This window comes from Salminus brasiliensis, chromosome 19 (assembly GCF_030463535.1).
Source record: "Salminus brasiliensis chromosome 19, fSalBra1.hap2, whole genome shotgun sequence".
NCBI classification, from domain to species: Eukaryota; Metazoa; Chordata; class Actinopteri; order Characiformes; family Bryconidae; genus Salminus; species Salminus brasiliensis.
In genome coordinates, this window is record NC_132896.1 from 24549728 (window position 1) to 24563330 (window position 13603).

The 13603-nt window shown below is 41.9% G+C and overlaps 1 protein-coding gene across 3 annotated transcripts; it reads left to right on the forward strand.

Annotated features, from left to right (window-relative positions):
* The first annotated feature begins 1432 nt into the window (after positions 1-1432).
* Positions 1433-7710, forward strand: LOC140541165 (charged multivesicular body protein 1b-like). 3 transcript variants are annotated; one of them, XM_072663714.1, is made up of 9 exons: positions 1433-1582; positions 2835-2932; positions 3144-3290; positions 3607-3675; positions 4212-4319; positions 4626-4669; positions 5714-5786; positions 5975-6108; positions 6620-7710. In XM_072663714.1, the coding sequence occupies exons 1-8, from the start codon at positions 1567-1569 to the stop codon at positions 6068-6070; spliced, it is 651 nt and encodes a 216-aa protein (XP_072519815.1). In that variant the 5' UTR covers positions 1433-1566; the 3' UTR covers positions 6071-6108; positions 6620-7710. The 3 variants fall into 3 exon arrangements, with proteins under 3 accessions (XP_072519815.1, XP_072519816.1, XP_072519817.1); XM_072663715.1 differs by lacking the exon at positions 5975-6108; XM_072663716.1 differs by lacking the exon at positions 1433-1582 and having other exon boundaries at positions 2873-2932; positions 3119-3290.
* The last annotated feature ends 5893 nt before the right edge of the window (positions 7711-13603 follow it).

Consider the following 13603-nt stretch of genomic DNA (forward strand, 5'->3'; position numbering starts at 1 on the left):
GAGAAACTGTATTTCATTCCTCAATCAACACTTCTGTACTGAGAAGAATGGAAAGATCATTAATGGGATCTTTTGTAAAGGTAACAGTTGTATACAGAACCATGACCACTCCAATAAATTTTACATGCCTAAAAACCTCAAAGAACTCAAAGAACTATTCATTACGAAAAGTGCCCTTTGTCTGGTTCTGTATCATGACTCTTCAAAGATGTATTAAAATTACAAGACCATACCCCATTTTTATTCTGAGGCACGTGTCCCATTTACTTCAATGTGGAGTGTAGGTAACATATGCTTGCATTTTCAGCACACGACATTTGACAGATTAACGACCACCCTAACCCCCCAGCCCAGCGCCTTTTTAATACGCGGTTTAGGCCACGTGTGTGTTTGTGTGTGTGTGTGTGGGGGGGGCACTGTAAATATAAGTTGGTTAAAATAAACTTAATAATAATAACAATGATGCTAAATAAGTCTGGGCTTTGTCAGCCTGTGGAGGATGCTCGCTGCAGCGCAGTGGCCGCGCTGAATATTGTATCAGGCAGCGAGTGACTCATCCCTCTCTCTCTCTCCCGTGATGTAGAGACGCAAAACCCAATCATCAATCAAGCCCTCCCCCACCCCTACCACCACCCCACCTCTCCATCCCCACCCCCCCTGCCCACGTCAACGACAGCTCTCCGCAGTGAAAGTCCAGACCAACTAGTCATGCCCGTTGCTTCGGGCTCTCCTCACCCCTACTCCCACTCTGGATTCGCGCATGTTCTGGTCAAAAGCCTTTTTCTGGCCCACCGCAGAGGATACCAGCGGCCCACGCTAACCACTGTTTACAGCGCGCAGTAGCCGACGCTGTATCACACCGTGATTAGTGAAAGTGGCTCGTGTCAGCGTGGATAATAACACAGCCTGCCCTCGATTAAACCGCAGCATGGCTCATGGCACACAGCACCCATCATTAGCTGCCTATAGGTGCAGCTGACAACAAACACGCTCCTATAAGTGGGGTGATGTCCCTATACAGAACCATGTGGTGAACGAAAGCAGCACACCTTAAAAAATAGCTACTAAAAAACTAGAAAAAGGAGATGGATGAAAGTACAGTTCAGAGTGATTGTCCAAAAATAGCCCTCTGAGGGGCGTTCAGGAGCAACGATCATAAACATGAAGAGGATCGTTCTCCCCCACTGTTCCACCGCTGCTGCTCTAAAAGCTGAAAGCAAAAAAAAAATGTGCTTGGTAGATGAAAGGTCAATTTACTCGTTACCAAAAATAAAAAATGACGTCACTAGACTTGTACCACAACCGACGGAGAACAGAGTCTATTAAAAAAAAGAGTCAGATTTGAGCACGAGCTGCCGAACGCCTGTGACGTTGGTGGAGGCGGGGCTGCAATGGCGTCAGCGCTGGCGTAAGCGCGCCGTCGGCGGAAATGGCGTTCTGACTGTCAGGGAAAACCAAAACAAGCCTCGGAGAGCCGAGGGAAGAGGAGACTCTTACTTTACACAAAGTGCACTGTTAAACCAGGCGCGGTACTGCTTAGCGTTTCTCTGAAGTGTTTCGCTGGAGATGTCCAGTATGGAAAGTATCCTTCGTTGTGGTACTTTGTTTTTGTTGGCAGTTAGCTAGTTAGTTAGCTAGCTAGTTAAGTTACTGCACTTAGCTGACGAGTGAAGCGGCGCCGAGCAGCGCTAGCTAGCTAGTCCTTTAAAACTCTGCTTAGCTTCGCTAGCACTAGCCAGTTCTTTAAGGCGCTGGTTAACTTCTCTGTCATTTAAAGCGCAGGTTAGCTTCTGTAGCTAGCACTAGCTTGTTAGCTAATAGCTAGCCAAGTTCTTTAAGGCGCTGGTTAATATCCAAATGTCTTCATGGTGCTGGTTAGCTTCTTCAAGTCCCACAAAGCGTTGGTTTGCTGGTTCTGGTGACAGAAATGAACCATCGTTAATCAGAGATGTACAGAAGGCCATTTAAAATGGTCTGAAGTACTGATCAACTTTTTTTGTTTCTGTATTTTGCCCTAAAACACCCTGTATTTGCCACTTCACCATGAATGATCCTGTAGACCATAAACATCTTTAAGACAAAGAACAATTATATCACAAAATGATCTCTTAGGCAACTAAAAAGTGTATTAAAAGAAATAACTGTATGGGGAATAGTTTTAAGGCCTTTGGATGTCCGGGTTTCATCACCACCACTGTGAATGATCGACTTAAAACTTTTTTTTCGATATTAGTGACACTCTCTTCAGGTGATCGCTTCTGCCATCACTGGTGTAGAGTGCACAGTGCTTAGCAGCAGGTGGTGTGAGCAGTACAGTGAGTTTCGAAATGACTCAAGTTCCTCATAAACTGCACATTTCACTGAACGTTGAATCCTTTTTAATAATCTACTCATTCAGAAGTTAAGAAAAACAATAGTGGAAAGTTCAGATTTGCTGGGTGAGGGTGAATAACATTTCTTTAAATTATACTGTAATGTGAAGATAAGATGGGCACTCTACAACAACATGTAACGATTTGTAAAATGTATTTTTGCTCTTTTACTGCCACAAAGCAAGGTGAACCACATGTTGGTGAACAGTGAGTGGGTATGTATGAGTGACCCACTGTGATCACAGGGTCTCACAGGTTAGTTTAGCTATTTATTGTGGTATGGCAAGTTTTAACTTCATTACATGTTACCAATGGGTTAGTTCATGTTTTTACTGGTGTATTGCCATGGAACAAACTATTTATTATTTAGTACTAGGTAGGGCCATTTTGCATTGACTGTTGTAATGAAGACTTACTGTTTGGTCAGTAGTTTCAGTAAGCTCCTTAATAAGAAATTCACAGAGCATCTTTTCAACCTCAAGTTTGCGGCCAAAGAACTGGAACGGAATGCAAAGAAATGTGACAAAGAAGAAAAAGCTGAAAAAGCCAAAGTGAAAAAGGTAACACATTTTAGCCCAGAGGTGTGGTATAGTTGCATATGCTGCCTGGCGTTTTTAAGAACACCAGCACATTGCCCAATAAGCTGTGCCAGTAAGGCTTGCTTGATTTTACTGTGTCTTGTGGAATTGTCTCTAAAGCTTTAAATGAATCTTGACCATCAGTAATTGACCAAGTTGCTACTACAGTATAATACTGCTACATGGCATACAGGCTATCCAGAAAGGCAATATGGAAGTAGCACGGATACATGCAGAAAATGCAATTCGTCAGAAGAACCAGTCCATCAACTTCTTGCGGATGAGTGCTCGTGTGGATGCAGTGGCTACCCGTGTCCAGACTGCAGTAACAATGAATAAGGTCAACTTTATTTATGTTTGTAACCACATATGGCAAGGATAATTTGTATAAACGGGCTACTACCCGTTCATCATTGCTTGTCCTTTTCACAACTGTGGGGTAAATATTGGGAAAAATGTTTGGAAGTGTTCATTTTGGAGTTGAAATGACAGGGGTTGGACACATGCCCTTGTTTAGAGTGACATCTACCTGTGAGGTTAAGAAATTATATATATATAGAAATATATATGCCTGTGATATGATCTCCTATGTCAGCACTTTTATGTTTTGAGATTTTATTTGTTTATTATATTTTATTTATTTATTTAATTTTCAGGTCACCAAATCCATGGCAGGTGTGGTTAAGTCTATGGATTCCACTCTGAAAAGCATGAACTTGGAAAAGGTGAAGTAATGTTTTGGATTCCTGGGCTCTGAATCAGGTTTTTAACCTGTTGTTTAAATAAATGTTAGATGCATACGGCAGCTAGTTACCCCATGCAATACATCTCTTCGCTTGGTCTTTGATTAATCTTTGTCCTGCATAATCTACTGTTTTTCTTGATCTCAGTACACCTGATCTAACTAATCCAGGTCTAGTTTCCCAAAAGCCTAGTTTTAACTGGTAAGGAGAGTGTTTGGTGCGATACTCACTCTTCCATAGAAATCTAAGTTAGTTTTTATTTCTGTAAGTTTCTAATGTATGTGGTTCAATTTGTTTGTAGCGTCATAACAAGATATGCCAATAAAATTAGCCAAATAACTGAAAACCGTTGGGCTCAGCAATTGAGCCAGAATTAGAGCAGATGATATAAGGTTTCCATGGCTTTGAAAGGTAGTGTAATGTGTTTGAATGCCTAATGATGGTGAACATCTATATTCATTACACCTTATTAAGATTCAAGTAAAATTCAAGAGTGGTGACTGTTTTGTCTTGCAAAGATTTCAGCTCTTATGGACAAGTTTGAGTGTCAGTTTGAAACGCTGGATGTTCAGACAGCACAAATGGAGGACACTATGGGCAACACCACCACATTAACCACGCCCCAGGTATTTCGTCCCATTTAGAAAAAGGGTGATTAGAAAGTGTGAAGTTAAAAAATATAAATTTGCTTTCCATTGGAAATTATACAAGCTATGCGTGGCATTGATTGCTTGAGTGCAATGGGTGCCTCTAAAAGTAGATACATTCACGAATTTTGCGAAGAGCCTGGATACATAGTAATACAGTATGTAAATAAATAAGATGTTTATTTAAGAATATAATAAGTACTATTTAAAATAACTTTGTGGGCTTTTATTCTACATTAGTTATTATATAAAACCACTATGAAAGCTGATCATGTATTTCTACAGAATGAAGTGGAGTCTCTAATGCATGAGATGGCAGATGAAGCTGGGTAAGCTACTGCTAGTTTTTTATTTTGTAATACGTTTACTACTGCATTTCCATAAACATTAATTATCAGTTTAGTACATTGTTTGCGTTTAGTATTTTGTATATTTGCACTACTTTTGTTTTCTGTCATTGATAGTTTCCTCCTCATTTCATCCTCATATATTCCAACCTGCACAAAAAATCATGACCTTTACATACCCATACCTGGCATTAATACCTAACATTTTAAAGTCAATCACTGGCTTCTACTGTGGCCTAGTCTTTGCTCCAAATTGGTTTGGTATATGGAAATTACCTTATATGTTACTTGCTTGAATGGTTCTATAGAGCATATTAGCCCATCACAGTTCATAGAATGATCACATAGGCACTACTTAGAATGCTTCTGTAGCTAGCCTACGTGTTACCCAGACCTGGGGGCTGGTAATGGGTGGCTTGAGGATTGGAAAAATGTGGAGGTGGTGTCGCTTGTTTTGTATATACTTCTCCTTTGGCAGCTTTTACTGTTTGACTCCTGTGGGGAGTTCTTCAGCACGGAGGTATAAACAAGTGATGTGTGTATTTCAACGAGGCAGTTTTGTCAGCCAGTCCTTCTTCAGCAAATCACACCCCCAGTCACTGCCCACTGAGCCTGCTATGTATAGCCTCAGACAGGAAGAGAAGGCAGCAGCTTGAGAACCCCCGCCTCAGCTAAATGCCCCAAGCTGGCCCACTGTTTAGCTTGACTGCACATCTACCAGTCTGATCAATAGCACTCTGTCTCACCCACGTGCTTGTGTTTCATACTCTCCACTGTGTGGCTTTAAAATGGAATGAACAGCACTGTGGGCTGTTCCACAGAGGCCCTAAAGTTTATTTATATATATATATATATATATATATATATATATATATATATATATATATATATTATTTCTTTTTTTTTCCTCCAGCAGAGGTCACCAGTGGGGCTAGTAATTCTGAATTCTAAGAAGGACCCTGTTAATCAACCTATTTGACTTTTTTTTACACAGTGATTTGATGTATTTGTTTTTTTGTGTCAAAGGTTGGATCTGAATATGGAGCTTCCTCAGGAACAGACAGGCTCTATTGGCACTAGTGTAGCATCAGCTGAACAGGTAAAGCACAACAACTTAATCAGTGCAGAACTTGCATGTGTAAAGTTTAAGTCAGGCCAACTGTTATATAGTAAATTCTAAAGTAACGATTACGTTCAACAACTCAATTGGTTTGGTCAAAACTGTTTACTGTTTGTATCTGCAGATAACTTTCCTTATCACATGAAATATGGTCTTCCTATTTTCAGATTCCTGACCATGGAAAGATGTGTATTAATGGGATTAGAGCTTATTTCCTTCTTCTTGCCAAGCAGGCACTTAGCCGGTTGCATCACTCTAGATGAAACCATGTACATATTTGTGGCTAAGAAACAATGGAAAGGTAAATTTACAAGTAAATATCTTAGAAGTATGTTTTTGCTCTAGAACGTAGGTTTGAATTCCAGAAGCACCTCAGCCCTCCATGATCAGAAGTCTGACAATGGAATGCCTCCTGCTGTGTGGTGGGGGAATCCTGACCTGCAGATGGAAATAAACAGTAAAGAAATTGAGGGAAAGGGATACAGACTAAACAGAAAAAAATTCATCTGCAGCTCATTTACTAATGTTTTGAAGGTATTGTTGACCTGAAATGCAGAACTGAATATGTGAGTTAAAAATAGACTAAAAAATCCTCTGTAATTAATTACTTTAACCCGGAAAATTTGTACAGTGTAATGCTTGGTACAGTTTAGTTCCTTCTATGTCATATAAGTGCTAGTACCTTATGGTAGGGATAATGTTTTAGCACCTTTTTTATATACATATATACACATACATCATGTGGTCTGTGATTACAGAGAGTATTGCTATAATTTCTCCCTGACCTGTTGCTGGGAATTGTTTGCTTGCAGGATGAGCTCTCTCGAAGGCTGGCCAGACTACGGGACCAAATCTAGTCTTACATCAGTGCACGTAGACATATTAAAGCGTCTGAATTTAGGGTGACTGAGTCTTCAGGCCTGCAGATAGGGACTTGCTCTTGTAATGCATAAAAAGACCTGTGCATGTGATCATGCTCTTATATGCCTCTTGATGGCACTGCTGAGCAAATAAGCTCATATTGCTCTGAGGGGACAAGAGCTGGATGGGTCCTCCTGTCATATCTTTGCCTAGAAGATTAAGAACCTATAGCTGCATAGGGATGTGCAATGGAAACTATAATGTGTATTTTGCGTACTTCTGCTATAGCACTTTTTTTCCTAACCATTGAAAGCATACTGAGGAACCGCCTAATTTAAAGTGTATGCTTTCAGAATGATTTATGGTGGCACTTTATTATTTTTATATTTTTAGGCAACACGAGAAGAAAGTCTGGATTTGTTTTTCTAGAAGGAGCTGCTTGTTAACACATTAGAAGGGCCTTAGTGTACTTGATGTAAACCACTGTGCAAGTTTGTGCACATAGTTGATGTATGGGCATTGATCTTGCACTCGTCCATAGTCAATCTAGGGGGGGAAAAACTATCCAGCACGTGGCAGGTCAGAACAAACACCCTGATCTGATTGCTGGGATGTGAAGTGCAACCTTACATGCACCTTGTTCAAATCAAGTATACCATAGGCTAAAGAAACAATAATGAAAATGTGGTCAAATTTTGTGTGAAAGGATTGTTGGATGCTCAAGTTACAAATGCTCCAGTCAAAAATCTGGCAAAATAAAAATAACAGCAGGTCTGTTTTAGTATTTCATGAAATTTTGCAGTGTCTGTATAAAGCCTAAAGTGCTGAAGCGTTTCTTAAACCAAATGTTATAATATATAAGCTTTTCTTCCACTCCTTTGTGTATTGCAGTCAAAATGGATCACTGTGTGGATTCTATTTAACACACACAACTATTTATTTACTTATTTATTTATTTATTTATATATGTTTTGGAAGCATTTGCTGTGAATATGCATTGACTCAATATTCAATTAAATTTGGGCACGTAGCCTTACTGTTATTTTTGCTTTTGCTTGATTGATTTCTTGAACAGTTACTAAACATCACATTTACTTTTTTGTTGTGTGGCATTTGATCTCCCATTTTGATAACTTGGTAAACAATAAACACTTTTCTTGCAATTTGAGTACTGTTTGAATACCACTTTGCACCTGCCTCAGGTGCTGTCAGTTAATTTGGCCTTATCTGTTTACTTTCTAAATGCTGAGATGTTATCTGTAATGTGTTGCTTTCTATCTGTTCCATGTGTTCTATTAAAGACAGATGATTTGAATTTTACGCTGTCTACACTTTGCCCTATTGGAAGCTCCTGAGCACCTCCAAAAGAACCTGCTAATAAATCCTATCTAACAAACTGATTGTCCAAGATCTTGCACTGTGTTTATTTACTACTAATTGTAAAATATACCTCCCATCAATACAGATAAACACAGATTTTTTGAGAGACCTTTTTGCTTGAATCAGAAAACATCTCTTTTTTTCTGCTTGTTGTAATCACTCATTATTGCAGCTCTGACAGCGTAGATCAGCTTCTCCTCAATCTGAGCAGCTCAAAGACTGGGAGCTTATTGTGCCGTAAATGGTCAGCTTTGATAGCAGCCCGTGGTCCACTCTTTCGGTCTCTCTTCTCCGGCTCTACAACAGGAAACAGATGGAAGGTCAAAAGTCTCACCTGGGTCGGAAGCGGCGTTCAGTCACTCGCATGCCAAGCCATCATTACCCTGCGATGAAGGGAGCATTCTATCTGACTCAGCTGCAACCAATTTCAGGTACTGAGTGCGGTCCGTGTGCCGACGGATCCTGCCAGGGCTTGGACACATGACCTCTGGCTCCCAGGGAAAACCCATCTTGGCCAATTATAATCAAGAGCCTTTGACTGACGGCCCAGCTGGGCAGAAGCCTCCATTATGCACATTGGCACAGACAATTTTATTACCTGTTGTTATGCCATTACATTACTTACCATCCCCTCAGCCAGGGATGCTAATTCAAAGCAGGGATCCGATTCAGGCTGCTCCCTTGGAGGGGATAGGACAGCCCTGAAACCATTATCCTGGCAATTGTGTGTATTCGGAGTGATCTTTAAAAGCTGTCGTGCCTTCTTTGTCAAAATGAAGTCTGTGGTTTTGAATAGCGTTGTAAATTATATGAGGTATAGAAGGCTTATTATTGTTTAGGTCCACATTATTTTTGGGATATTTTAGAAAGCATGACATCGTACAAAGTAGAAACTATTAATACAGTATATTCACTACATTTATATATACATATTTAAAATGTTGCTTAACAGATGCATTACACTGGAAAATTACTGCCTGTGCTGTGCTATTTATGTCTTTGTGTGTCTTGTTAAACAGCAGGCAAGTCATTTTCCTGAATTCTATTATTCACATGGTTGTTGATAGGCAGGACCCCACCACTGGCAACATCTCTCAGCCTATTTTCACCCTTGTACCAACGTTTGTGAGACATGGGGGGGAGACAGGCACTCAGTTGTTGTCAGAGGCAGCAGGAGATTTACTAAAGCTGCTGAGGTGAGGACGGCAAGTTTCCGCTCCCTGTACAAAAGGGGGGACTACACCATAACTCCTACTGGGTTTTCTTTCTGGGCCTGGATGCTGAGTGCTTGTGGTGGCCCCACAGATGGGGAGTTTGGTGCTGGAGCTGAAAGCTAAGCATCGAACATACAGGATAATGGTGGTCCTCTGGCTCCTGCCTCCACTCCTGGGTGAAATCGTAGCAATTCTTTGAAGGCAGTAGGGCACGGCACAGATGGAGTCCGCTGATGTGTGATAGTGTGGGCCTTTAATTCCCCCTTCTCATGTTGAAACATTTAATTTCGGAAATGTCGGAAAGAGCAAGGCAACCAGCAGACACAGGAAGCTGCGTGGATTGGTTCCGCTTGCTCTGGTGGGGCATGTGTGTCCAATCGCTTCAGCAAAGGGCTTTCCCCAGCTTCCTTTACACACATGCACACACAGGGCATCTGTTGATGACCCCGCCGCCATGCATGGTGCTTCCTCACAGATGTGTTAACGCTGCTTTTAATTTGTTTTTATTGCTTTTCGCCACTGCAGCTGGCCCTATCATTCCCACTTCCCAACTCTATGGGTCATTAAGCTTAAAACAGCCCTAGACTTCATCCTAGTAACTGAGTGCCTGTCTCCCCCCCATGTCACTAATATCTATTACAGTACCTCAGTGTATGGACAAGAAAACCCTATCCCACCGACCCAACTTCAAATGTGAGACGTTTTACTGCGATGCCCTCTTGCACTGATGGTCAGGCTGATTGACTGCTGAAGAAGGACGTGCAGGGTTGTCATAACACACTTTACTGTCCACAGGGCCATGACAGGCCACTGTGTTTTATGGGACTGGGAGGTCAAAGTCAAAAGGTTAATAAGGTATCTTCTTCTGCTCAGTTGGTGACAGGATGGCTGGCTACTGAACTTGGCTGTGTTCAGCAGAGAAACTATTAGGTCAACTAAGGCAATGACTAAATAAAACGCCTGCCTTTGCAGTATAAGATAAAAGCATTAGCACATCTTACGGCACCACTGTTTCCTGAGACCCTATGTAGTATGAAAGACAATGCCAAGCACACTCCTTGTGTGTACGGACATTACCACATGTGTGTATGTGATGATGAAGATTAGCAGTCAGCCTGGAGCTGGAGAAAGGGGAGAGGGAGGAAAAATGTGCACATATGGAAAAGTGCTTGACGGCCTGCAGTTAGTCACACTCCTGCGTCTCTAATTGAATTACCGTTGACAGCACACCACAGGCCGAGCAGTAGACCCTAAGCAGCCGACAGGCAGGGTGTGAGTGTGCCGGGGAGTCGGGCATTCGCCCTGAAATCAATTACCAGCACAAGGGGCCAGGGGATCCGGGCCCACCGGCCACATCCTGCAGGTCAGGCCTGGGACTGACAGCAGCATCTGGGACTGTCCTACTGCACTGACCTTAAAGCTGCACTTGAAAGCAGGCTTTGCAGGGAGTGGGCATGGGGTGGCTCTAAATCACCTGCTTGCCTTTGCCACCTGATACCTCGGACTGGAGCATCCCATGCACTGGCACTAAGGGGCTGTGTGGTTGTGGGGGGTGGGGTGGAAAGAAAAGATAACCTGTCACAGACAGGAAGCAGGCAAAGCCAAGCACCATCAATCCTGGGAAGGTGGACATGTCAGAGTATGGGTTATTATCTGATCACTTCAAAACCATTGAAAAGCACCGCATATCACTGACTGGGCTCACTATTTCTATAATAGCTTGAACTCCAGAAGTCTAAAAAGGGAGAGATGAGGACAGTGGGCATCTTTTCCAACCCAGGCAGGGCTTTGTGTAAGAAAGATCCTCAAAAGATGATGAGCGAGCTGTTGTCTCTTGAATATGACAGTTGATTTCACCCCTTTCCTCTAGCTCTCTTAGCAGGCACTTTGATTTTGGAGAGGTGTCACGGAGACCGAAGAACTTATTCTATCATTTCTAATGAACCTAATTCCAGAAATGGAGCATTAACAAGGTATTCTGAGGGCATTCAGCAGCTACAGAGTCTTAGTACACAACCCTCATTCTCATTCTGCATAGGGTTCATTTGTCCACAACTACGTAAGTGCAGACTTCACCTGTAACCACCAGTTCCTCTATGCAGAACTTCTGAAACTTGATTTCTGGAGAAGACATCAGACCATGCATTAGGGAGTTGTATGGGGGCGAGACTACAAACGAGGATGATGGACAGCAGGGGTCACAAAGTGGAAAGTGTTTTGTTGATCCAGCATGAGGTCCCTGAGACTTGCTGACAGGTTTCTCCACAGTTCACTTCCCCTTTGCACAGCTGAGGGCTGCTTTACCACAGAGAGTAATTAGGGGAGTGTGCTGTAGAAAGTTTCTGGGGAAGGGATTTATGTGTAATCAGGCCGTGTTGAAGTGAAAGACCACTGATAAATAGCACTCCTCTAACCTATACTAGAAAGAACTGGAGCTGCCATGAACTGTCCATGTTTTAGGATTTAACAAATCTTTTTGTAGGTGTGGAACATAAAAGGAACTATTGGTTCCAGATAGCTCAGAAGTGACTGGATTTGTTTTATTGTTCCTCAGATTTGTTTGGATTGCTCATGGATGTGTGAACACTGTTGGGGTTGTTAACACCGCTGGAAAGGAGTCCAAGTGATGGATGACATCAGAGTGTGAGAAGGGAAGGTCGCCCACAAAAACAGAACCCAAGTGCCTGGCTGCCATGAGCCTGGTTGGGAGGCCATGTGTGAAAACTGCTTTCACTTGTGCCTGACCCCAACAAGTAAATGGTGCATAGGCTGAACACATGCCTGACCGACACCAGACCTGACCCCTCTACTTCAGTGGCAGCAGGTAGGCAGTTACACAGTAGTGCTAGTAATGCACAACATAGTAATTCACATTCTGTGACTCATACCAGAGAAAACTAGGCAGAACAATCGCTGTACTCAAGACTGATTCAGAGACTCGTTACTAAAGGACTTTCTAAGATTTACATTTCAGTGTGTGAAGGAGAAAAATGTTTGTGACATTTGTATAAGTGCCTACAAGTATGCCTTTAAGTGACTGGACAGTGAAATGGTGAAATGTAGGGTGTACATACAGGCAGTTGTGGTTTACAGCTAAAGAGCTAAATACGCCTCAGTGGCCTAAAGCAGACCTGCTGTTTGATAGAGGAGAAGAGGACCGCTTAATAAGCTGTTAAACTGCCCTTGCTTTTCACATTATTGGCTGGAGGTAATTCAATTTCAACAGCAGCTGGTTTCACTTGAAACTTTACAACACCGTTCAGTCACATCCCATAAGCTGACCTGATAAATAACCTTCTTTTATTGAGTTTGCAGAGCAAATACCGTCCAACATAAACCTCACATGAGGCAGCCTAATAGGACCCAAACCCTGACAGAGCCGCGGGGCATGTAATCGTACCAGAGGCACACCAAGACAGACAGAGCACATGGGATTCCACAGCTCCCGCAAGAAATTGTACCAACCAGTCCCAGTCCATTAAGAGACAAATTGAACTAATTGTTTCATAGAGTGAAGCTTATCAATCGTGAGCATGGAAATAGATGTTTACAATCTATTTGTTGGTTGGAAATTGGTACAAGTGTGCAAGTCGTTAGTCTAAGATAATATTCATCAGTGACGAGCTTGAGTTTCAGGCACCCTCCCCCACAAAGTTGTCAATCATTTTCCTTGCCAAATATCCAGTAGTCTGGCTTTTATACCATAATGTGAAATTTGTCCAAATGTAGTTAAAAATAAAAAAATAATAATTCAGGATTTTCTTTAACTGGGTTTCTCAAAAGGAGCTAGGAGATGACCTCATTATTTTCTGTTAAATGCAGTGTGTGAAAATTCAATGCAACATTTTCCTATGAGATTGCCAGAGAAGAAGTCTCGACTTGGTCCCCCTTTTTGGAGAATTCCTGGTGGCTTCATATCCTTCTACAATTATGGTTATGCTTTTATAATTGCACACATGAATTGTTCCACTTTAAAACAGGCTGAAAATGTGGCCATTTTGTGGGACAAACCTGTGTGTTACATAATATTGTTTCTGTTGGAGCTATGTCTTCATCAACCATCATAAAATTGTTTATATTCATGTACAAAAGTTATATATAAGTTTTGCGGATGTTTCATCAGGCAAACGTCCATATGTGCAAGTGGAGGTATGGATGAAAAAAACAGATTGCAGTCAGGTGAAAACTTCCTTTCATTCAACCATTCAACGCATCAGTACTCCGGATGATCTGCGGCAGCATCAGGAAGTCCTAATGGAAACCAGGCTTTTCCACCCAATTTGTTAGTGCTTGTGGGATGAAATAGACGGTTGGTGATTTGAAGCCCAAGTGCTCTGACTG